General features: G+C 44.7%; 1 protein-coding gene across 2 annotated transcripts; it reads right to left on the bottom strand.

Moving 5' to 3' along the window:
- Positions 1 to 1,867: 1,867 nt before the first annotated feature.
- Positions 1,868 to 22,812, bottom strand: COMMD7 (COMM domain containing 7). 2 transcript variants are annotated; one of them, XM_081096483.1, is made up of 9 exons: positions 22,655 to 22,812; positions 15,227 to 15,280; positions 15,026 to 15,128; positions 5,653 to 5,709; positions 5,534 to 5,571; positions 4,965 to 5,055; positions 4,599 to 4,648; positions 4,170 to 4,218; positions 1,868 to 3,642 (listed from the first exon to the last, which is right to left on the bottom strand). In XM_081096483.1, exons 1-9 carry the CDS (start codon positions 22,736 to 22,738, stop codon positions 3,566 to 3,568), a joined length of 603 nt encoding a protein of 200 aa, XP_080952609.1. In that variant the 5' UTR covers positions 22,739 to 22,812; the 3' UTR covers positions 1,868 to 3,565. The 2 variants fall into 2 exon arrangements, with proteins under 2 accessions (XP_080952609.1, XP_080952610.1); XM_081096484.1 differs by having other exon boundaries at positions 2,824 to 3,176; positions 22,655 to 22,807.
- Between the last annotated feature and the right edge of the window lie 293 nt (positions 22,813 to 23,105).

The following is a 23,105-nucleotide window of genomic DNA, read 5'->3' on the forward strand; positions in this document are numbered from 1 at the left end:
TGTGAACCAATACTTTAAAATAAATAAACCTTGCACTGGCCGGGCAGCTCAGTTGGTTGGAGTGTCATCCCGATGCACCAAGGTTGTGGGTTCCATCCCAGGTGAGGGCACATATAAGAATCAACCAATGAACCATAGGTAGTTTGGCTCAGTGGATAGAGCGTAGAGCAGCAGCCTGCAAACTGAAGGGTACTGGGTTTGATGCCGGTCAAGGGCACATACCTCGGTTGCAGGCTCCGTCCCCAGCCCTGGTAAGGGTGTGTGCAGGAGGCAACCAATCGGTGTCTCTCTCACATTGATGTGTCTCACTCTGTGTCTTTCCCCCTTCCGTCCACTCTCTCTAAAAATCAATGGGAAAATATCATCGGGTGAGGATTAACACAACAAACAAAAACACTCAACCAATGAATGCATGAATAAGTGGAACAGCAGATGGATGGCTCAACAGATTGATGTTTCTCTCTCCCCCCATTCTCTCTAAAATCAATCAAATTAAAAGATAAATCTCTCTCTACACACACACCTCTGTTGGCTGTTCTCTGGAGAGCCCTAATACTGGCAATATTTACCAAAATTGCAAATGCTAGTTATCACCCATTCACATATGAGAATATGCTGCAACCACAGAAAAGGGTGGAGACTCTGTGTACTGAAGGAAATATCTCCAAGATATATTAAAAATAGTGTGTATATGCCGAAACCGGTTTGGCTCAGTGGATAGAGCGTCAGCTTGCGGACTGAAAGGTCCCAGGTTCGATTCCGGTCAAGGGCATGTACCTGGGTTGCGGGCACATCCCCAGTAGGAGATGTGCAGGAGGCAGCTGATCGATGTCTCTCTCATCGATGTTTCTAACTCTCTATCTCTCTCCCTTCCTCTCTGTAAAAAATCAATAAAATATATTAAAAAAAAATAGTGTGTATAGTCCAGCTGATATGGCTCAGTGGTTGAACATCAACCCACAAACCAGAAGGATGCCAGTTTGATTCCGTCAGGGCACATGCTCAGGCTGTGGGTTTGATCCCTGATAGGGGGTTTGCAGGAAGCAGCTGATCAATGATTCTCTTTCATCACTGATGTTTCCTTTTTTTAAAAAAGCAACATATTTTTATTGATTTCAGAGAGAGGAAAGGGAGAGAGAAAAAGATAGAAACATCAGTGGTGAGAGAGAATCATTGATCAGCTGGCTCCTGCACACCCCCCAACCAGAGATTGAGCCCATAACCCAGGCATGTGCCCTGACTGAGAATTGAATCGTGACCTCCTGGTTCATAGGTTGACACTCAACCACTGAACCATGCCGGCTGGACCATCACTGATGTTTCTATCTCCCTCTTTCCCTCTTCCTTTCTCTGTGAAATCAATAAAAACATTTTTTTAAAAAGGTATTTTAAAAAATAGTGTATATAGTATACAATCATCTGTGTAAACAATAACAAAAAAGAGTAAAAATTTAAATTCCTACTGCTTATATGTGGGGAAAACCCTGCAGAGGACACCTAAGAAACTAATAGCAGGGTCACCTGTGGAGGGCAGCAGGGGAGCCCAGTAAATGGGAAGCAAAGAAGGGAGACGTTTTTGCTTTACTCCTTTTAATACTCTTTGATAAACGCATATTTAGCTTAGGCCAATATGGCTCAGTTGGTTGGAGTGTTGTCCTGTACACCGAAAGATGGCAGGTTCAATTTCCAGTAAGGGCACATGCCCAGGTTGTGGGTTCAATCCCTGGTCAGGGAGGGTGCAGGAGGCAACTGATAGATGTTTCTCTCTCACATAGATGTCTCCCCTCCTCCCCCGCCCGCCCCCCCGCACCCCGCGCCTCCCTCCCTCTCTATAAAAAAAACACACAAAAAGGTGCATGTATTCTTTGCCTGAGCAATTCCACATTCACATATTTATCTTATAAATGTACTTCCACGCATGCAAAATGACATATATACAAAATATTGAGTTGCAGAATTGCTTATAAGAGAAAAAGAATAGAAATAACTTAAATACCCATCAGTAGGAAACTGGTTAAATAAACCATTCGTTTGAAGAAACATGGTACATTTGTTACAAGGAATGAGGCTGCTTTCTCTGTGCTGATGTGGAATGAGTTCCAAGTTAAGTAGAAAAAAGCAAGGTGTGCGTATAGTACACGACCATTTGTGTATGGAGGGGAAAAGTCAAACTCTATGCATATATATTTGTAAATGCATGACATCTACAGAAAAACACAGAATAAACTAATTGCAGTAGTTGCCGCTGGGGAAAGGAACTAGGTAACTGGGAAATGAGGGTAAGAAGGAATTACTTTATTCTATATCTCTTGAGTCATGGGTATATATTATCTATTCAACAAATTCTGGCCTGGCAGGGTAGCTCAGCTGATTAGAGTATCATCCTGATATGCCAAGGCTGTGGGTTCGATCCCCGGTTAGGGCACATCCAAGAATCAACCAATTAATGCATGAATAAGTAGAACAATAAATTGATGTTTCTTTCTCCCTTCCCCTCGCTCCTAAAATCAATCAATAAATAAAATTTAATTTTTTAAAAAAATTTCTGAGGGGAGAGATAGGAGGAAGTCACATGCTAGAGTGGGGGCTAAGGTCATCTCAACACAAAGCAGTGATACGCTCTGCTTTTCATGTTTTTAACCTGAGTTTCCCCTGAACTGCTCTTACAAATTCCAACCTCGAACCACAGCTAATTTCACTGAAAACCCAGGGCCTTCACCAAAACCGGGGAAGTAACTTTTGAAGATCAGAGCATTAACTCTCTGCAAGGCAGAGGACTCTTTACTCCACACACAAAGACAACTGGATGCAGACCTTTTGTTTGGAACCTTTTTTATTAATCATCTAACCAACAAAGGTGGTCAGCTTGAACCAAAACAAGCTGTAATAGTCTCAAAAAGGCCTGCTTCATTACAACACAATAGGGAAAACCAGAAATGAAGATAGTCTTGCCTCCGTTCTTTTCAGAGTAGGCCAAACATGTATCTGTACATAACTGCCCTATTAAAAACTGATTAGCAACATATGTAATACTTCCAACAATGAAGAAAAAAAACACCAAAAAACTGATTAGCAGTGCACCATCACCAAAACCACAGAGTGTAGAAATCTTGTTGGGGATTCCTAACGTGTCATTCACAGAGCCAGCCTCTTCCTCAGCCATAAACAAGCCCTTGCTTTTTTAGGGAGAAAGAACAGAAATACAGGATGATCAGCCTGGATCTTCAGTGATGGCACCTTTTGTTTACTCTGGAACTTTGATGGGGAGGGAACTCACTTATTTCCTCCCTGAATCTCAGATGCTAGCCTGTTTGAATATCAAATAAGTGTCCTGGGTGATAGGTGGTGGAGGTTCCCTTAACAAAGAGTTTACAGAGTAATTGTGTAGGGCTCTTTAAGTACTTAATCCTGTTGTTTTTCAGAAGCCTTTGCACCTGGGCTCCCAAGAAGCAAGGAGGACCAAATCAGTGCCCCACTGGCCTGAGTGAGCTGCTTCTCAGAGCAGTCACCCACAGAAGCGGAGGCAGCAGGGGAGGGCAAAGGTGGAGATGCAGGGGGACAGAAATCAGCTGAAACACTCCATGCTGGTTCTGACTCGCTCCATCTCATGCAGGAAGCTGTAGAACTGAGGCAAGGTTAACTCTGGGGGAAGAAAAGGCAGCTTCAGGTAAATGTTTCCAACTCCACAGAATCATCCAAGAAAATTAATTTCCACCCAGAGAATTTTTTTTTCTTTTTTGGCTTAGTATAACCAGGCAGCTTTTGTTGGGTAATTGGTCATAATAAAAAACTGAGAGCCTTGAATATAGGAAAGTTCTCAGCCCCATAAAAAAGGAAGAAGATTTAAAATGGCCCAACTCCAGGGCATAGAGATGAAAGGGCATTAGTAGGATATACAATGACTTCTACTGTAAGAGCTTCTTGCTCTTCAATCTTTGCCATTCCTTTCCCCCCTTTTTCAGAAAGGTTCTTCAACTCTGGGGTCTCCAACTTGTCAGCGGCTTATTAAGTATCTTTGTACCATCTTTTATGAGAGGAAAGGCAGTGGTTATACTATAACTTAGTAATGACTTTTTCTGGAAGAAATTATTTGTGGTGGGCTACATGAGCCCATTGAGCGAAGAGAACAGAGAAAAAGGGGAAAGGTTCAAATGGGAATTTGGACTCACCGATATATAAATTTTCAGTTTGATTTCCTTTCTTAAGCACCAACTTTAACTGATTAAAAAGAAGAAATACAAAAATTTAAATTAAAATGACAACTAGGCAAAGAAATTTTTGAAACCTGAACTTTCACTTAAACATCAAAGCATCCAGTTTCTAAATTGAGGGTTTACAAGAGCAGTCTGGATTGTCCACCAAAACTTCTAAAAAGTCCCATGATTACAGGTGCAATCAAACTTTTAAGAATAATACCTGGATCCTATTAATCTGAAAGTAAGCATGCTGATAACCATGTCTTTGGCTGACCACATTGCTCTGAGGCACTTCAGTGGGCCATCCATTTAATTGGATATTTAAAGAAACCCAATGTAGGTTTAATAATTTTTAACCAAGTCAAAAATCTACCCATTTTCAACCATCAAGAGAAGACTTACTTGTAAAAAAATACTTCCCACTTTCTCCAGTTCACTGCTGCCAGAAGTCACTATGATACAAAGAGAAAACTAATAAGCGGCTGGTTGAGGACCCCCTCTGAAGACCCCAATCTTGCAGGTTGTGCAGCAGAAGCCAAATGGGGGTGAGTATGAGGACAGCAAAATGTGCTTTTCGGGAAGTCAACATATCAACAGCCGTGGGTAGAAACAGCTGCTGGAATATGGATGGCAATACAGAGAGGTAGCTGCTGGCCCCAACGGTGTTTGAGGATGGAGGGAACCTCTTCCCCATAGAAGCTATCTGAAAGCTTCTGCAACCCAACCCTACGTCACCCAAAGGACCCGAGACCGGCTCTAACTAGTTACCTCCAAATTTCCACTCCATATCTATAAGCTGGTTAATCATCAGAGTCTGACCTATGGCCCATCGAGCAAGGGTGGGGGCATTCTGCTTCCACTGAAACAAAAACAAAAAGCCAAAGTCTTAACAATGGGAAAAATTCTCCCTCTTCATTCCACCCCCCACAGCAGTGTTTAGTTTTTTATACAGACAGTGGGAAGAAAGCAGAACCAAGGGCTGGTCTAGATGCACAGATCTGGGGGGTGGGGGAGTGTCGAAGGCACAGAAGATAATAGAAATTTTTTCTTTCATTCCCAGATTTAATCTATGTTGGAACAACAACAGTATGACATTAATATTTAATCAGATCAGTGGGGTGCACTAAAAAATGCACAAAAATTACAAATGTGTTAAATAGTGCAATTTAAAAGCTGGATGTATGTCATTTGCATGAAACCAAATAAAAAACATTAAGCTGGGGAGATGACACATAAAGATTGATGACTTTTCCTTAGTTGGCATTTTCCATTTGTTTCTTTTTGTGAAATAAAAGCAAGTGATCTTAATTAACCTTGATTAAGAGGAATTATGATACCTTTTCAGAAAAGTAAGTGGCTTTCTCTTCACTAAGACCTATGAGAGAACATAGGGAGACATTACTATACGAAAGAGTTGCAAGGCCTGTCACTCTGAGGAACCTTGGTGATGACCTACCTAGAGTTATGAAATCAGCTCGGACCTGCTCAGCTGTGAGACTCTTCTTCAAGGCACCTGGGATAAAGGGAAGAAATCAGTTACAAAGGACAAATCAATTAATCAGTTAATAGTATGTATTGGGCACAACTTATACAACACAGATAACACAAGGAATAGGCAAAACTCAGTTGCTCCGTGAAGATCTCAATTCAGTTGGGGGAAAAAGTCACATTGAGACAAGTGGAGAACAAGACAGACCATTTTGTTTATTGTACAACACAAGCGTTTACCTCCCACCTTCCCCGAAAGTACAGAAGACATTAGAGACAGAGGAAAAGGTTTTGTGCACTTAGGGGTGGGGGTACCCGATCTGAGGAAAGAAGAACGCCACAGATTCCTGGAGCAAAGTGCAGGAAGCTCAATGCTGGGCTGGGCATAGGGGCAACAGCCTAGAACTGCACTGTGCAATACACAGCCACTAAACACGTGTGGTTATTTAAATTTATTAAAATTAAATAAAATTTTAAATTATGTTCCTCAGCCCCACTAGCTATTTCAAGTGCTTAATAGCCATATGACTCCAGTGGCCACAATACATACTGGACAGTGCAGATTATAGACCATTTCCATCTACATACAAAGTTCTAGCCTGGCCAGCATGGCTCAGTGGTTGAGCTTCAACCTATGAACCAGGAGGTCGCAGTTTGATTCTGGTCAGGACGCATGCCGGGGTTGAGGACTCAATCCCTAGTGTGGGGTGTGCAGGAGGCAGTTGTTCAATGAATCTCTCTCATCATTGACGTTCCCATCTCTCTCTCTCTCTCTCCCTTCCTCTCTTAAATCAATAAAAATATTAAAACACACACACACAAAACAAAGTTCTATTGGACAGCGCTGCCCTAGAAAACCAGCTTGCAGGAAGTACGCCCAGATGGGCTCAATATTTGGCCTTTACAATTACAAGTCGCTTCCAAGAGGCGCATCAAACCTTCCCCTCAGAAATTCTGGAACTCTCCAGTGGGGGCTGCTTTGTTCTTTCGGCCCACAAGCTCCAATTCCTGAAAACTAAGTGTTGCCAGCAATCTGAATGTCTAAATGTTTAACCTGAAGGCTACAGCCTAGAGTCACAATTTGGCAACCGGTCTAGAAATTTCCACTTCTTAGTCTTCCAGAAGATGATTAAAGAATAAGGAGGGCTCTGAAGTAATTCCCTAACACCAAGTCCCCACCCCACCCTCAACTCACTCCTAGTGGCTGTTGTCCCTGAAAAATAAACCATGTAAACAAAGGGAGGAAATCTTTTATCTCCAAAATCAGTCTGAGCAAGGAAGCCACAGGGAAATTTAAAAAAGGCAAGACCTGAGGAAACTGTGGCCATAAAAGCATTCCAAGAAGGGGGTCACTTCCTAGCCAATCCAATGAACTCAAACTATCACATGTACAGCTCCTTCATATTTATCCAGTTAAAACCCAACATTTTGCTTGATTACCCCAAAATACTCTGAAGTGGGCATTATTGAAACCTTTATCAGGAAAATAAATATCAAGCTTTTGGGGGAGAAAATTTGTAAAATGTACATAGTCAACAATTGCACTGCCAAAAATTCACCCAACAGATTCATTTAAAAGTGTCCTGAGGCCCTAGCCGGCTTGGCTCAGTGAATAGAGCCTGTGTACTGAAGGGTCCTGGGTTTGATTCTGGTCAAGGGCACATGCCCCGGTTGCAGGCTCAATCCCCAGTAAGGGGCGTGCAGGAGGCAGCCGATCAATGATTCTATTGATGTTTCTATCTCTCTCTCCCCCTTCCTCTCTGAAATCAATAAAAATATATTAAAAAACAAAACAAACAAAAAAACCCCCATAAAAGTACACTGAGAACAAGGGAAGTTCATTAGCAATGTCGGTAGAAGAGAGAAAAAGTCAGGAACTGTGGGCTGCTTTTGGTGCATTCACACAGCAGCCTAGATGTCAAAGCGATTTTGTTAAACACTTAATTCAGACCATGTCTCTCCTCTGCTGCTCAAAATCCTCTAATCATCCTAATGGATCTGGTTGCACTTACATTGAAATCCAAAGCTATTGCAATGCCCTGCATGAAATGGCCTCTAGAACCCCTAAGCTCTCTCCCTAGCTTCCTATAATATCCCGGGCAGGCGTTTTCCGGGCTCAGGCCGTTGGGCCGCTAGTCTGGGCGCCCGGGTCGCAGAGGCAGCCCCTGGCGGCCACCAGCTGCGCTTCTCGCCTTCATGGTTCCAGTGGCGGGATCACGGCATCGCGCGGGGCATGGCGAACCAAGGAGCTTGGGGCGGGTCCAGCCCGGCGCCCCGCGACCCCGCCGTGCAGGCTGCAGCGGAACTGGCTGGAGCCATCAGAGCTCACCCTCTTGAAGGTGAAGTCAGCCAGGTCAGGATTCGATTCATGCCCAACACGGCATGTAGGAGGCAGCCGATCAGATCAATGATTCTCTCATCGTTGATGTGTCCATTTCTTCTCACTCTCTTTTCCTCTAGTTAGCATTGGAGTTGTCAACAGGCCCCAAGCAAAGAATTCAAGGAATATTACAAACTGCAGCATGGTACACACTTGGTCGGCTAAAGCCTTCTTGCCCGCATCTGTTGGCGCCTGCAAGCCTGCGCCCCCACGCGCCCGCCGGCCATGGCTCCCGCCTCCCATGGCTCCTGCCTCCGGCTCCCAGCTCAGGCCGCTCTGGCTCGGCTCCCCGGCGCCACCACTGGACTGCGCCATCCCGCTTGACCTCCTGGGCTCCAAGCTGGCGCCTGCGGGCCCGACGTCTGAGGCCCCGCGCCTGCGCCCTCTGACCCGCCTAAAGAATTTTTTTTTAAAGGCAATTAAATGAATTGTCCAGGGCCCTTGCACAGTGACCACGAATGCTCCCAACTGCAGGGACCAAAGGGCAATTTTTCCATCCTGCATTACCTCTGCCAGGCATACTTAAAAATACGGAATTTGTGCCCGGACCTGTTTCTCAGTGGGTAGAGTGTCGGCCCTTGCACTGATGGGTCGTGGATTTGATTCCCTGTTGACAACTCCAATGCTAACTAGAGGAAGAGAGAGTGAGAAGAGATGGACACATCAATGATGAGAGAATCATTGATCTGATCGGCTGCCTCCTACATGCCCCGTGTTGGGCATGAATCGAATCCTGACCGGAATCAAATCCAGGACCCCTCAGTCCGCAGGCTGAGGTTCTATCCACTGGGCCAAACCGGCCAGGGCAAATTGTTCTTTAAAAATCATTGGAGGAAATCGGGGCAGGCTGGCTTCACCTTCAAGAGGGTGAGCTCTGACCTCTCCGGCCCAGGGTGGGGCAGCTGTGCCCAGCGGCGGGTGGGGCGCAGGTGGCGTGGAGCAGGGAGCCCCGCCCAGACGTGGGAGGAGGGCGGTGGCCACTGGAGCGGGCCTTGGGAGTTGGGACGGAGGGGTGCACGGTCCGAGGCATTCCGGGCGGAGGCACTTATAGTGCCGGGATCGGGCGGGCCTCGGCCACCCTCGCTGGGCCGGGCGCCCCGCACCGGGAGGGGAGGCACAGCTTAGGCGGGGTGGAGTCGGACTCTAAGGAGGGTACCACTTCCGCCCTTAAGGGCTGGACCCCAAAGACACTGGCCAGGGTTAGGTTGGTGGCACATTAAGTGTACTTCGTTGACTAGAAGATGGGGCGGCCCGGGCAGGGAATGGGAGGAAGACGGCGGCAGGGAGGCTGGGGAAGGGGGGATGGCAAAGGCCTGGCCGTGGCTTGGCCCTGGGCTGGTGTTAACGCCCCCCAAACGGAAGCTTTAATATCAAAGTGCGCTCAGACGGGGCTGGAAGCAGGTCCCAGAAAGGAAAGGGGAAGGTTTAAAAGAGAAACCGGTGAACATGGCAGGGGTACGGGGTGGGTGGGGGGTAATAATAGGGAAGGAAGGAGGGAGGCAGGGTTCAGGCTCACAAGGGAAAGGCTAATGGGAAGGGGAGGGTGGGAGGAGTAAGAAGGAGACAGACATGGGGAATGAAGGGAGAGAAGGGAGGAGGGAGGGAGGGAGAGGGGCCACAGGAGGTTCAGAGGGAGGGAGGGAAAGAAAGCAGGAAAGAGAAGGATGCTAAAATGGGGTGATGCCAGGAAGATAGTTAAATAAAAAGAAGAAGCAGAATGTGAGAGTGAGGGGACTTTAAAAGGAGTTAGTAAGAAAATTAAGTACAGGGTGATTTTTTAAAAATGTAGTCAGACATCCCCTGAGGGCTCTCAGACTATGAAAGGGTGCAGGCTTGGCTGAGGCCCCCCTCCCCCCTAGCACAAATTTCGTGCATGGGCCTCTAGTTTGAGATATGATAATGGCATTGTAGTTGATAAGAGTTTAACTTAGGTATTTAGGAATTCATCATGATATGATGTCTGAGAGATTAAGATTTGCTTTAAAATAATCCAGTTTATAGAGCAGCAGGTGAAGTGGGTGGGATACAGATGAAAGAATTTGGACATGGGTTGAGTAACTGAAGTCAGGGCTTTTAGAATTACATACTAAATAGTATAAGATAAACATTAAAAAATTCCACTAGGCTTTAACTCAATAGAGGGAGGTTCTAGCCCCAGTTTCTGCACTACAAGATCTTAAATCAAGTTGCTTTCCTCCTGTTAGGACTCTGTTTCTGTATCTCCAAGACCAAGACTAGACTAGATTAGCATTTTATAAAGCTTTTACCTGACCCCCATCCTGACAAAACAAAAAAAGAGTTCCATGATTAACTGTTTCACAGATACTGGTTAAGCAGGTCCCAAGGTGGAGAGACAGTATCTTCTGACTGTCTGGCTGCTGAAGCCTTTTCTGAATGAAAATACAAACTTGGGACCCTGGCCAGAGTTTCACGGTGGTTAGAGCATTGGCCCGTGCACTGAAGGGTCGCAGGTTTGATTTTCAGTCAAGGGCACGTACTTGGGTTGCAAGTTTGATCCTTGGCCCTGATAGGGCATGTGTGGGAGGAAACAAATCAATGTGTCTCTCTCGCCCAGCCCGGTATGGATCAGTAAATAGAGCATCAACCTGCAGACCAAAGGGTCCTGGGTCTGATTCCGGTCAAGGGCACATGCCTGAGTTGAGACTCGATCCCCAGTAGGAGGCGTGCAGGAGGCAGCCGATCAATGATTCTCATTATTGATGTTTCTATTTCTCTCTTCCTCTCCCTTCCTCTCTGAAATCAATAAAAAATATATTTAAAAAAATGTGTCTCTCTCACATTTCTCTCTCTCTCCCTCTCTCTCTCTCTCTCTCTCTCTCTCTCTCTCTCTTCCTCCCTCCCTTCCACTATCTCTAAAAATCAATGGACAAAATATCCTCAGCTAAGGATTAACAAAAAGAAAAAAGAAAACACAAATTTGGGAAAGACTGATCTGGAGGGTTCTTCGGGCCCCTTCAGCTCTAATAAGCTATGATTCTACAGTGAGGTCTAACTGCACAGGCAGAAAGAGGATGAGCGAAGTTGAAGAGGATGAGGGTCTTACATTTCAGATTTAAAAAGGCCTTGAATACCAAATTAAGGACTGCAGACTTCATTATGTAAAGTAAATAGTTGAAAGGAGCAGCATGTTCCGAGTTGAACGGTATAAGCGTGCTCCAGGGCAAACTGGAATCTGGGATGGGAGACGGAAGTGAGGCTGTTACTACCACAATAAGGTACAAAGCGCCAAGACCTTGCTCTGGGATGCAGACTCGGGGACTGGAAAGAAAATGACACACAAGATCAAGATTTGAGGAAGAGGCCAAGAGACTTACAAGCTACAATGGCAAATGATTAGGAGTCACTCAAGAACGGAGAGTTCAAGTAGGAAAACTCTGCAGGAAGACAAAAGTCAGATTGCCTGGGAACAAAAAGAACAGTAAAAAAGTCTGTTGAGAGCTAACTGAGAAGTACAGCAAATCTGAGACCTCAGTACTAGAATTTGAAAAGCTTGAAAGCTTTGGAGCATCAATAGCCAAGAAGTGAATGCAGATTCTCTCCATTAGGTAAAGGGAAATGTTACTGCCTAACCTGATACTTGAGGCATGGGGCTGAACCTAACCGAACTATCAACAAATAAAACTAAATTTAGCAAGTACTGTAGTAAGTGCTTTACACATATTAACTCACTTATTCCCAATGCCACTGCCATAAACTGCTCTTATTACTCCATTTTTCAGATAAGAAACTGAGCCTCCAAGAGGCTGGTTTGTCCAAGGTCAAATAATTACATTAGGTGACGTGAACAACACTCAAATCCAGTGAGCCTCCAAAGCCCAGGTCTGGTTGACATGCTGTGAGTTCTTCAGTGTTCTCTGCACCTATATACGATGACCTTCTATAATCATTCCTGCTTAAGAAACATCCAGCATCTCCTAGGAGGGTCACAGGATATCTCAAATTCAGTTCAACTCACCCAGCATGTACTAAGCACTTGCTCTATGTCATTAACTTGTAACCCTGAGTTCAGAAAACAGTACAAGCCCAGCCCCTGACTCTAAGGAATTAGCTATCTGTTAGAGCCACGAGACAAATACATACAAAGCAGTATGAACAACAGAAAAGTAAATGATTATGTTCAAAATGAGAGATGCAAGTAAACAACACCACCCAGATCTCAGTTGCTGAGCAGAACAAAGGTCACTGCAGACTGAGGAAGGCTTTCTGAAGGAGGCAGCACAGGGGCTGGAGCTCAGGGGCTGGGAAGGACTGGAGGCAGTTTGACAGGATGGAGTGGAGTAGGGAGCAGAGACGAGAAAGAATGAAGGCAGGAACACCAGACAGAGGTCTCCAGAAAATCAGTGTCCATAACAGTTACTGTGTAAACAGGTCTCCACCTGCAGACAAACCCATTTCCACGGGTGTAAGACGACAATGACAGCAAACACTGCTGGTTCTGCACTCTGGGCACCTGTCCTACAGAAATGCTCACACATGGTGAGCACACAAATGTTCACTGGCATTGTTCCTAACAACTAAAAGTCCAGCAATAGGAAATGGATTAACTAAAAAATGAGACTTTTAGTCCAAGGTATTACAGTTATCAGAAGAATGCAGTTGATATGGAGATATCTCCATGATAGGTATGAAAAAAATGCAAGCTGCATAGCTAGTCTATGGTTTGCTACCATCACTGCATGTAAGTTTGTCAGTGTATGTAAAAATACAAAAGGACATACACCAAAATTATATTATGATTATTTCTAGAATAATCTAGAATTGACAAGAGTGGGATGACAGTAAAAGGGAATTTTCACTTTTGACTCTCAGTAGCTCTGCACTGTTTTAAGTTTGCAATGAAAATTTAGTCCTGTGTTAAAAGACTGCAAGTTCCCACCCAGTCTTGTGGTTCACATGCCTTTAACCTTCCATGAGGGTATGGGGGGGAGGGGGTGAGGGAGAAATCTGTAATACTTTCAACATTTATAAAGATAAATTTTTAAAAAAATGCAAGAATCACACAAAGGATCATAAAATCTCACAGTTAAAAACCTCAATGATGTTATGATTCAAGCCTCCAGAACTTCTGGAGCATAAGACAGGCAAAGGAAAAGGATCTGTACTAAGATACGGAAAGACACCCAACAGGAACAAACAAATTTAAGCCCCCAACTTTTAGTGCACCATCTGGCTGAATCCTGGGAAGATCAGGTTATTCGTGATTTTTAAACTGTGCAAACAAAGAATGCTGTTTTACTCACCCAGCATGTACTTTCAACCTTGTCAACATTTATTGATTCTTTCAGACTGGGCACAAATGTTGCCTCTCTTTAAATAAAGTTAACTTTAAATTACCAAATTAATTCTAGCAAATTTTTAGACAGTACATAGGCAAAAATAAACAATCAAAACAACCTGCAGTCCTACCACCTAGATATAGCCACAGTTAACATTCACTTCCTTCCTTTCATCCTTCCGCCCTTCCTTTACAAAAAATACCACTGTGATAGAAAGTTTTGTAAACTACTACTTTAAACAGTATATTGTGAAAGGTTTTCCATGTCATTACATTTTCCTCAAGCACATCTTTTTAAACTACTACATAATCTGAAAAACAAGAACAACCTTTTACTGAGGTACTACGCTAAGTATTTTACTTACAAGATCTCAATCTTCAAAGCAAGCCTCATCCCCACCCCACCCCCACCCTGCCCCATACACACCAAAAAAAAAAAAGCCTTAGCTTGGAGTGGGGGGAAATGTTGGTTGGGGTTGGGATTCACACCCAGGTCCATCTAACTGAGAACTGTGAATTCCTGACCACCATAATGTCCCCTGGTAAAAACAGACCACAGCTCCTTACACCAATCTCCAGTTGCCAGTCCATTTAATGGTTTCTAATTTCTCTCTATCATACACAGTGCTACAGACATCCCTGCAGCCACCTCTTTCTGCCCCCTCCCTCCGGGCCAGAAACTTCCTAACTGGCCTAGGCCTAGGCAAACTCTGCTTCTCAAACCACCTGCGCCTTTTTGTTTTCAATCTATCGCAGATCAATATTTTTGTAAAATACAATGAAAATTAATTCTTAGAAATAGGAAATGAGCCCTTGCCGGTTTGGTAAGTGGTTAGAGCATCAGGCCTTGGATAGTAGGGTCTCGGGTTCTGGGCAAGTACGTGGGCTTCGGTTTGATCCCCGGCCCTGGTCAGGCGAGTTGGGGAGGCAAGCAATCAATGTGTCTCTCACATTGATGTTTCTCTCTCTCTGTCTCTGTCTCTCCCTGCCCCCAACCTTTCCCTCCCTCCTACTCTAAGAGGAGGACATAGAAACCCACACCTGAAACCTATATGATCATGTTGACCAAAGTACCCCAATAAATTTAACTTAAAAAAAAAGAATCAATGGAAAAAATATCCTCTGGTAAGGGGAAAGAAGGAAGGAAGGAAGGAAGGAAGGAAGGAAGGAAGGAAGGAAGGAAGGAAGGAAGGAAGGGAGGGAGAGAGAGAGAGAGAGAGAGAAGGAGGGAGGGAGGAAACAAACATACAAGCCCCATATGATTAAAAGAATAAAGTTTGTTACATATATTTTACCACATTTAAAAGAAAAACACCAAGCACCATTTTTAAAAACTGCATTAGAATTAAGAGACTTTGTTAAATTGCTTTAAAAGTTTCTAAATGCTTACTCTCAAAAGTTTCTAAATGTTTACTGTGTAGAGGACTAGATAACATTTTGGGGGCTGAAGCCGGGATGCAGAGTACACTTTGAACTGCAACTCTATTATACTCTACCAGGGTTATCTATTGACCCGGCTTCCCTCCCGCGTCTGTGACTCCCGCCCATGTCTGGTTTGCTACTGAATGCTCTGGCTCAGCGCCCAGAGCACGCTTGTCTACTCTGTGAACTGAAGGAATGTCCAAGTAATGTCTCTGACCTCAGCTGCTGACAGAGGCTACTCACCATTTGGAACCAGAAGGAAGCTTTTCACGATGCTTCTGAGGGGACCAAGACTGATCTGATTGATGGTGGCAAATTCAGAGAGTTGAGCCAGAAACCTTTCCACCTGCAGAAAGGGAACGGCACAAACGAGGCCGTCACTTTCTAAGCATCTCAGTACTGTGGACCCACTTCCAGGAGCTCTCCTTAGCACAAAACACTTACCTCTTTTGGCTCAGTTAGGAAGTGAAAAAGCACTTCTGTCAGGGCTGAGAATTGCTGTGAAAAGAATAACACAGAACATCAGTAAAATTCTACCCCGGTCAGTGTTCCCACATTCCATCCAATCATAGACCATTAAGAGAGAAAGAATAACACACAGGTTTTGATCATCCTAGAGTTAAAAAATATTTACAATATCCACCACCAGTGTCAATATATCTGTGTCCCTATACTGTCTGAAAAACTTGTATATTTTATTGGGATACTTGGGAGATATATATTGAGTGTGTGTGTGCACAGATGCACACATACATCTCAAGGGTCCAAATATACGAAAGAACCAACACTCTCCCTCTCACCCCACCCCCACCCCCCACACACAGCCTAAAAGGAAAGTTCACTGGAACATTAATAGCAGTTACTTCTGTTTGTTTGTTTATACTTACACATATTTATTATTCAAACATAAGCCAATCCAAATATATAAATTGTCCCCATCCCCCCCAAAATGATAACATACCCTATAAACTTTTTCTGAACCCTTTCAAAAGTAGTTACTTTTGTGTGGTGAGATTTGGAGTAATTTTTATTTTCTTCTGTTTTGTCTACCCATATTTCTGGGGGCTTCCCCCATAGAAACATCGTGTGTGTGTGTGTGTGTGTGTGTGTGTGTGTGTGTGTGTGGGTGCGCGCATGCGTGTGCAAAATATAGATATGTTATTTGTAATATATATAATAAAACAGTAAAGTTTAACACTTTATTTTACATTGTCTTAGACCAGTCTCTTATTATTTTGTGCATGTGAATCTTCTCTTTATTGCTATTTATTTTTAAGGATTGAATGTTTGTGTCCCCCAAAATTCATATGTTGAATTTATTACTGTATTTGGAGATAGAGCCTGTGAGGAGGTAAAGAAAGTTAAAAGGGGTAATAAAGGTAGGGCCCTAAATTCCTTGGAAGAGGAAGAGACACCAGAGCTCTCTCTATAAGATACATGAGAAGGCAGCCATCTGCAAGCCAGGGAGAGAGCTCTCACCAGGAGCTAAATCTGTTCACACCTTGATCTTCGATTTAACATCCCCCAGAACTGTGAGAAATAAATGTCTGTTGTTAAAGCCACCCAGTTTGTGGTATTTTATTATAGCAGCCCAAGCAGACTGACACATTTACCATTACTTTACCATGATCTCTCCCAATGGACAGTGTGTGCACAGTGTAGAAAAGAGTTGAAAAGACCCAGATGTGAATCAGTGTTTTGCTACTTACCTCACCATGTGCTTCTGGGCAAGTCACTTAGCCTCTCTGTGTCTCAGTCCCCACAGGGAATACAAAAGTAATAATACTTAGCTTCCAGAACATACTAATGGTGGCATATGCAAAGCCTCTAGTACAGTGCCAAGCTAGAGGCTAAACAAATGGTAGCAATTATCATAGCCATAATTATAGTCACTATACTATTTGATCTACCTTCCTGAAGCAATACAACTCAAACAAAATTATATGCAGAGACTTCAGCTCGAAGTCCCTAAAGCTGTATATGTAATATGATTATCAAATGCACCTACCCCTTTTGCTATGAGCCACTAAATTCCACACAAACTCCTGGCATAGCTCTGTATTATTTTATTCTAAAATGTATTCTGTTTAAAAACTAGTCTTTGAGGCTCTGGCCAGGTAGCTAAGTAAGTTAAAGCATTGTCCCAATATACCAAGGTTCTGGGGTTGACACCCAGTCAGAATGTACAAATAAGTGGAACAACAAATAAATGTTTTTCTCTCTCTCTTTCCCTTTCTCTCTAAAATTAATCAAAATCAAAACAAAACAAAAAACCACACCACACTAGTCTTTTGAAAATATAAGACCAATACATGTGCAAGGTTTTGAAAAGACCCAACTAGTATAAAAGATTATAAACATTTCTCTTTCTCCCTGCCCACACCTCTGTCCCACTCTCCACAAGTAGTTACTGCTAACACCTCTGTGGCTTTCCCATCATTTTATTTTCATTTAATTTATTTTAAATACAAACCGATTCCCAGCACCTTGCCTTTTTTCACTCAATTTTATCATAGAGATCAATCATGTCAGCAGATATAAATGTACCCAACTCTTTTAACAACTGCATGGCATTCAACTGTATAGTTAGCATAACTTAGCTTCCTAAAGAAGAACATTATTGTGTGGGTCTTGTTGGTATTATTAAAGAACTAGAAGCCCGGTGCATGAAATTCGTGCACTGGATGGGGGGGAGAGTGGGTCCCTCAGCCCGGATTGCAAGAGGGCGCAGGCCAGGCCAAGGGACCTCACTGGTGCACAATCGGGGCCGGGAAGGAACACGGGAGGTTGGCCAGCTGGGGAGGGACCGTGGGAGGGCTCCAGGGCATGTCAGGCCCGTCTCGCTCAGTCCCAATCAGGCGGACCCCAGCAGCAAGCTAACCTACCAGTCACAGCGTCTGCGCCTCTGGTGTTCAGTGCACACCATAGCGAGCTGTTGAGCAGCCTTAGCATATCATTAGCATATTACACTTTTAATTGGTTGTTCTGCCATTTGGTCTATTTGCATATTATCCTTTTATTATATAGCACAAAAGATAAATTCTTAAAATATATCCTAGATCAAAAGATATATGCATTTTTTAAATTCTGAGAAAATTTTGCCAAACTGCCTTGCAAATAAGTTGTACAGATTTACACTCCTGGAAGTGTCTACTGTCTCAAAATTTTAATATAACCTGGAAACATGCTAACCAATGTTGAATCAGGCATTGTCTTCCTCCAGTATTTGTGATATTGGGTATTAGCCTTGCTTAGCTGCTGATTCTATAAAGTAAACACAATAGGATGGGCTTGAGAATGTGTCCTTAAACTATTCATGAGTTTTTATTTCTTTACATTTTTGCTGCAAATCTGTGGAACTATCAGATCTTTGGCCAACTGTATTTCCTGCTACTCAGGGCCTTAAAAATAAACAAAAATAGGGCAGCTGAAAAGCCCTCCAACCGCTTCTCCATTTCCAGGCCTCAGCCTAGCAGTCAGGCTCAACCCCCTTGTGAGGTCTCATCCCCCACTTCTCAAGAGGGGCCTCAAGCTAATCTGGTCTGTCAGTTGTTACAGACCCCCATCCCTATCTTCATTTGCTCAAACCCTCTTTGTCCTTCAAAACCTAGGACAAGATACCAGGATACTAACTCCCATCAAGAAAGGGACCTATCCAGATTCTTAATCTCTGAGGCTCCCCCTTGGAACTTTACCTAGGGGCACTTAGAATTTTCAATCCAGATAAGGAACAAGAACAAGTCTTCCCAGAGATGCCTTGTATGGCTTTTTATGGTCACAGCACCTTAATCATTGTAAGGGCACAGTAAGTATTTATAGAATAAATCTTCTTTGAATACTTTCCCCATTCTTTGCCTTTGTACCAGCATAGCTATCTCTCCCTGGAATGCTCACCTGCCTGTGACTATCCACTAAGTCAATATCTTAACTATTCTCACCAGTAAACATATGAAAAAATGCTCAAAATCACTCCAGATTTTAAAAAATGCAAATTAGTAAAACACGGAAATATGATTGTTGTTTTCACTGATGAGATCTTCAAAAATAAAAGTTAGAAATAATAAAAGTTTGATGACATCAGTTCTGGTGGAAGTACAAGAAAATACACATGTTCACACACTGCTGATGAGAGGATAAGAGAGCAACATTTTTGGAGGACAATTTGGCAACTGCATCTAATTTTTAAAGTTTATTTATTTATGAGAAATGGGAGGGAAGGAAAGAGATATCAATTTGTTGTTCCACTTATTTATGAATTAATTGGTTGATTCTTGCATGTGCCCTAACTGGATCAAACCTACAACCTAGGAATATCAGGACAAAATTCTTAACCAATTGAGCTACCTAGCTAGGGCTGCATCTAATTTTTAAATGACCATGACCCTTGACCTAGCAATTTCATTGCAAGTACACCCTTCAGATATGTTCAAAAAGTAATCCCAGACACATTTACACAAAGCAGATCTTTGACACCATTGTTCATAAAAACAAAAAACTGAAAACAATGTAAGTGTTTAATAGGGGACGGGCTAAATAAATTATGGAGATCCATTTAAAGGAATATCAAACAATCCCTTTTATGCCAAAAAAAATTTTTTTAAGGATACCTACATGTGATGACAGATGCAGACTTTTTTCCTCCACAGATACACAAGAAACTATGAAAATGACTATTTCTGGGGACAAGAGAAATAGGTGTTTTGTTTTTTATTTTATACCTTTAGATACTGTTTGAATTTTCTAATGTGTGTGTATTGCTTTCGATTATAGGCAGGTGAGAGGCTTGCACGCCATTTATTTTCTTCTTTATATTTTTCTGAATTTCCTCTCTCATAACCATTCTAAAAATGAATATTTTTTAATCCTACCTATTTTCAAGGCTCCACATTACCTAGAACTGATCATAGGCATTAGAAAGCATATGCAGATACACTTAGTACTATATTGCATCTCCATTTTTTACCTGCTCTCTCAGATCACAACTGCCCCAGCACAATAGGTTGCATCTACTAAGCCTTTGTAAACCTCACTGGTGGTGGCTGGTTGGTATGTAGTAAGCACTCAGATAAATATCCTCTGAATGAACAATAAATGGTGATGCCAATATTAATAAAATGATTCCTTTTCTCCTTTAGTCCTAGGCCAGTGATGGCGAACCTTTTGAGCTCGGTGTGTCAGCATTTTGAAAAACCCTAACTTAACTCTGGTGCCGTGTCACATATAGAAATTTTTTGATATTTGCAACCATAGTAAAACAAAGATATATATTTTTGATATTTATTTTATATATTTAAATGCCATTTAACAAAGAAAAATCAACCAAAAAAATGAGTTCGCGTGTCACCTCTGTCACGCGTGTCATAGGTTCGCCATCACTGTCTTAGGCCATGGACTTCAAAATAAATTCAGATAATAGAGTGGATACTAGAAAATGTCTGATCACTCAACAAAGGAAAAAATGGCCCAAAGTTGGTAAGCTGCTTATCAGGAAAAAGCTGTCTGTATTAAAAACAAAGGTAAAGGTGTAGAGTTTGTTTCAAAGTTAGAGAATGTGCCAAGCCCTGATATTAAAGGAAATGGTTTCTATTTTCCATGACTGCCAAGTTGGAGGTGACCTTAGGGATCATATAATCCAGTAGCTTAAAGTTTTGTGGGGTTTTTTTATTATTAAAGTAAAGTTGACATACAATATTATATTAGCTTCAGGTGGACGCTTAAAGTTTTTTTGGATGCAGAATCTATTTTATTCTCTAAGTGGAAGTCTTCCAGAAAACAACTACACATAAATAACAGCTAAGTTACCTAGTTTGGGAGTTCATCTACAAAGCTCTGTTCCAGCGTGTTTATTTCCCCAGGATCTTAAATCACATGTCTGGTCCTGAATTACTGACTCCAGCACTTCCCAGCTGCCTGACTTTAAACTGGTCATTTTAGCCCTGCTGGATGTGGCTCAGTTGGCTGCGTGTCTTCTGGTGCACCCAAAGGTCAGGGCACATGCCTAGGTTTTGGGCTCCGTCCTCGTTAAGGGTGTGTGCATGTGGGAGGCAACTGGTGGATGTTTCTTGCTCTCTCTACCTTCTTCTCTCTCTACAAATCAATAAAAAAAAAAGGAAAAAATATTACAAAACACACAAATAAAAACTGGTCCCTGTATTTCCCTGAACCATTTTTCTTATCTGTAAAATGGGAATAAAGCTAGTAACTAACTTTTAGGGTTAACACATAAAGCACCTAAAACAGTGCTTGGCTCAGTAAATGACAGGTATTTTAACAGTTCTTCGGCTCAGCTTCCTCATCTGTAAAATGGGATTTATAACAGTACCTACCTGAGAGGGTGGTTGCAAGGGCTCAATGAGTTCATGTACATAAAAGCACTTAGTAGTATGCTGTGCAGTACAGTAACCACAGCCACATGTAGCTATAAAGTACTTAAAAGGGCTAGGCTAATCTGAGACCTGCTATAAATGTAAAATACACACCAGAATCAGAAAACTTAGTACCAAAAAGTAAAATATTTCACTGATATTTTTATGGGATTACACACTGAAATAATATTTTGATAAAGTGGATTTAAAAAACATTAAGATTAATTTCCTGTTTCTTTTAAAAAAAATTTTAAAGATATTTTTATTATTGCTTTCAGAGAGGAAGGGAGAGGGAGAGATAAAAACATCAATGATTAAAGAGAATCATTGATCAGCTGCCTCCTACACACCCCACACTGGGGATCAAGCCCGCAACCTGGGCATGTGCCCTGGCTGAGAATCGAACCGTGACCTCCTGGTTCATAGGTCAACGCTCCACACCAGCCAGGCTCTTTTTAATTTTTAAATGTGGCTGTTAGAAAACGTAGAATTAGACATGTGGCTTGCAATTTATTATTTTTTTAAATATATGTATATTTTATTTCAGAGAGGAGGGAGAGGGAGAGAGATCCACAGGCCAGAAGCCTCCTGCACAAACCCCCTGGGGATGGAGCCCCCCCCCCCCCCGCCCCCTCCATGGGCCCCGACCACAGAATCCAACTGTGACCGCCTGGTTCACAGGTCAACGGCCAACCACTGCGCCACACCGGCCGGGCTGGCCATTTGTTTCTATGAGACGCCGCCGCCTGAGAACACGCCTGGCATGACAACAGTCAGCACTTGGTGAGAAGCTGGTAGGCGGTGGGGGGTGCGGCGGTGAAAGGGGCCCGGCGGGGGCCGAGCCGTCCCTCTGCAGCGGCGGGGAGAGCGGTCACGTTAGCGGCCTTGGCGGCCGCACAGGGGCATCAACCGGCACAGGCGGGCGGCCCGGGGCCGGGAAGGCTGCACCCTCCAGGCCGGCCCTGCTGCAGTGACGGCACCGGGCTCCGGCCTCGGGACCACCAGGCGGTTCCCAGCTGGGGGTGTGGGCGGGGCACGTCCTCACCGGCCCTCAGCCCTCAGCCCCCGGCCCCCGGCCCCCGGCCCCCGGCCCCCAGCCCTCAGCCCCCGCCCCAGGCCGGCCCGGCGACTCCCGAGGCCACGTCCCGACGAGCCCCGATTCCCGGCCCCGCCCCGCTCCCTCGGGCAGCGAGGACCCCTCAGTCCCTCCCGGGCCCCCAACCGCTCCGCCCCCCAGGCCTCCCGGCGCCCTCGGCCTGTTACTCAGTCCCCACACTCCCTTCAGCCTCCAGACGCCCTCCTCTGGGACCCCGCAAACTCTGCTCGTCCCGGAAGTGCCCCCCCACCCCTCGGCCCCCCAAGCTCGCCTCGGCCCCCAACGCCGCTCAGCCGCTCCCCGAGTCGCCACAACGCACCCCGGACGCGGCTCGGTCCGGTTCCCCGAAACGCTCCCGCCGCCAGGCGGCCCGCACCCCCCGGCGCCCCCTCGGGCCCCCGCCCGGCCCACCTGCGCGCCCAGCTGGTTCAGCTGCTGCATGTCGCCGCCCACCGCCTCCGGCACCGGGCCCTGCGTGCAGTGCAGGCGGCCCATGGCGTCCTCCGCCCGCGGACGCGTAGCTCCGCCGCCCCCCGCTTCCTCCGCGCCGCTCCCTCCGCGCCCGCCGCCGCCTCGCCGCGCTTCCGCAGCCGCACTTTCGCCACGGCCCCCGCCGCCTCGCTCCTCCCCCGGCGGCCGCCCCGCAGAGCCGTGGGCCCGCGCGAACTCCCGGGCGTGGGGCGGGGCGCCTGGGTGGCCGCGGCGCCCGTGGGTGCCCCGGAGCTTCCAGCGGTCAGACGAGGTATCCCGACCGGCTCTCTCGCTGGGGGCCCCGGGCGCAGCCGGGCCTGGCGAGCCCCAGTGTCACGGTCCCTAAGGTGCCCCGGGGCGGCTGCTCCCCTGAGTGCTGAGAACGCAGCCC

This window comes from Myotis nattereri (assembly GCF_964212035.1).
Source record: "Myotis nattereri genome assembly, chromosome: 8".
Lineage (NCBI taxonomy): Eukaryota > Metazoa > Chordata > Mammalia > Chiroptera > Vespertilionidae > Myotis > Myotis nattereri.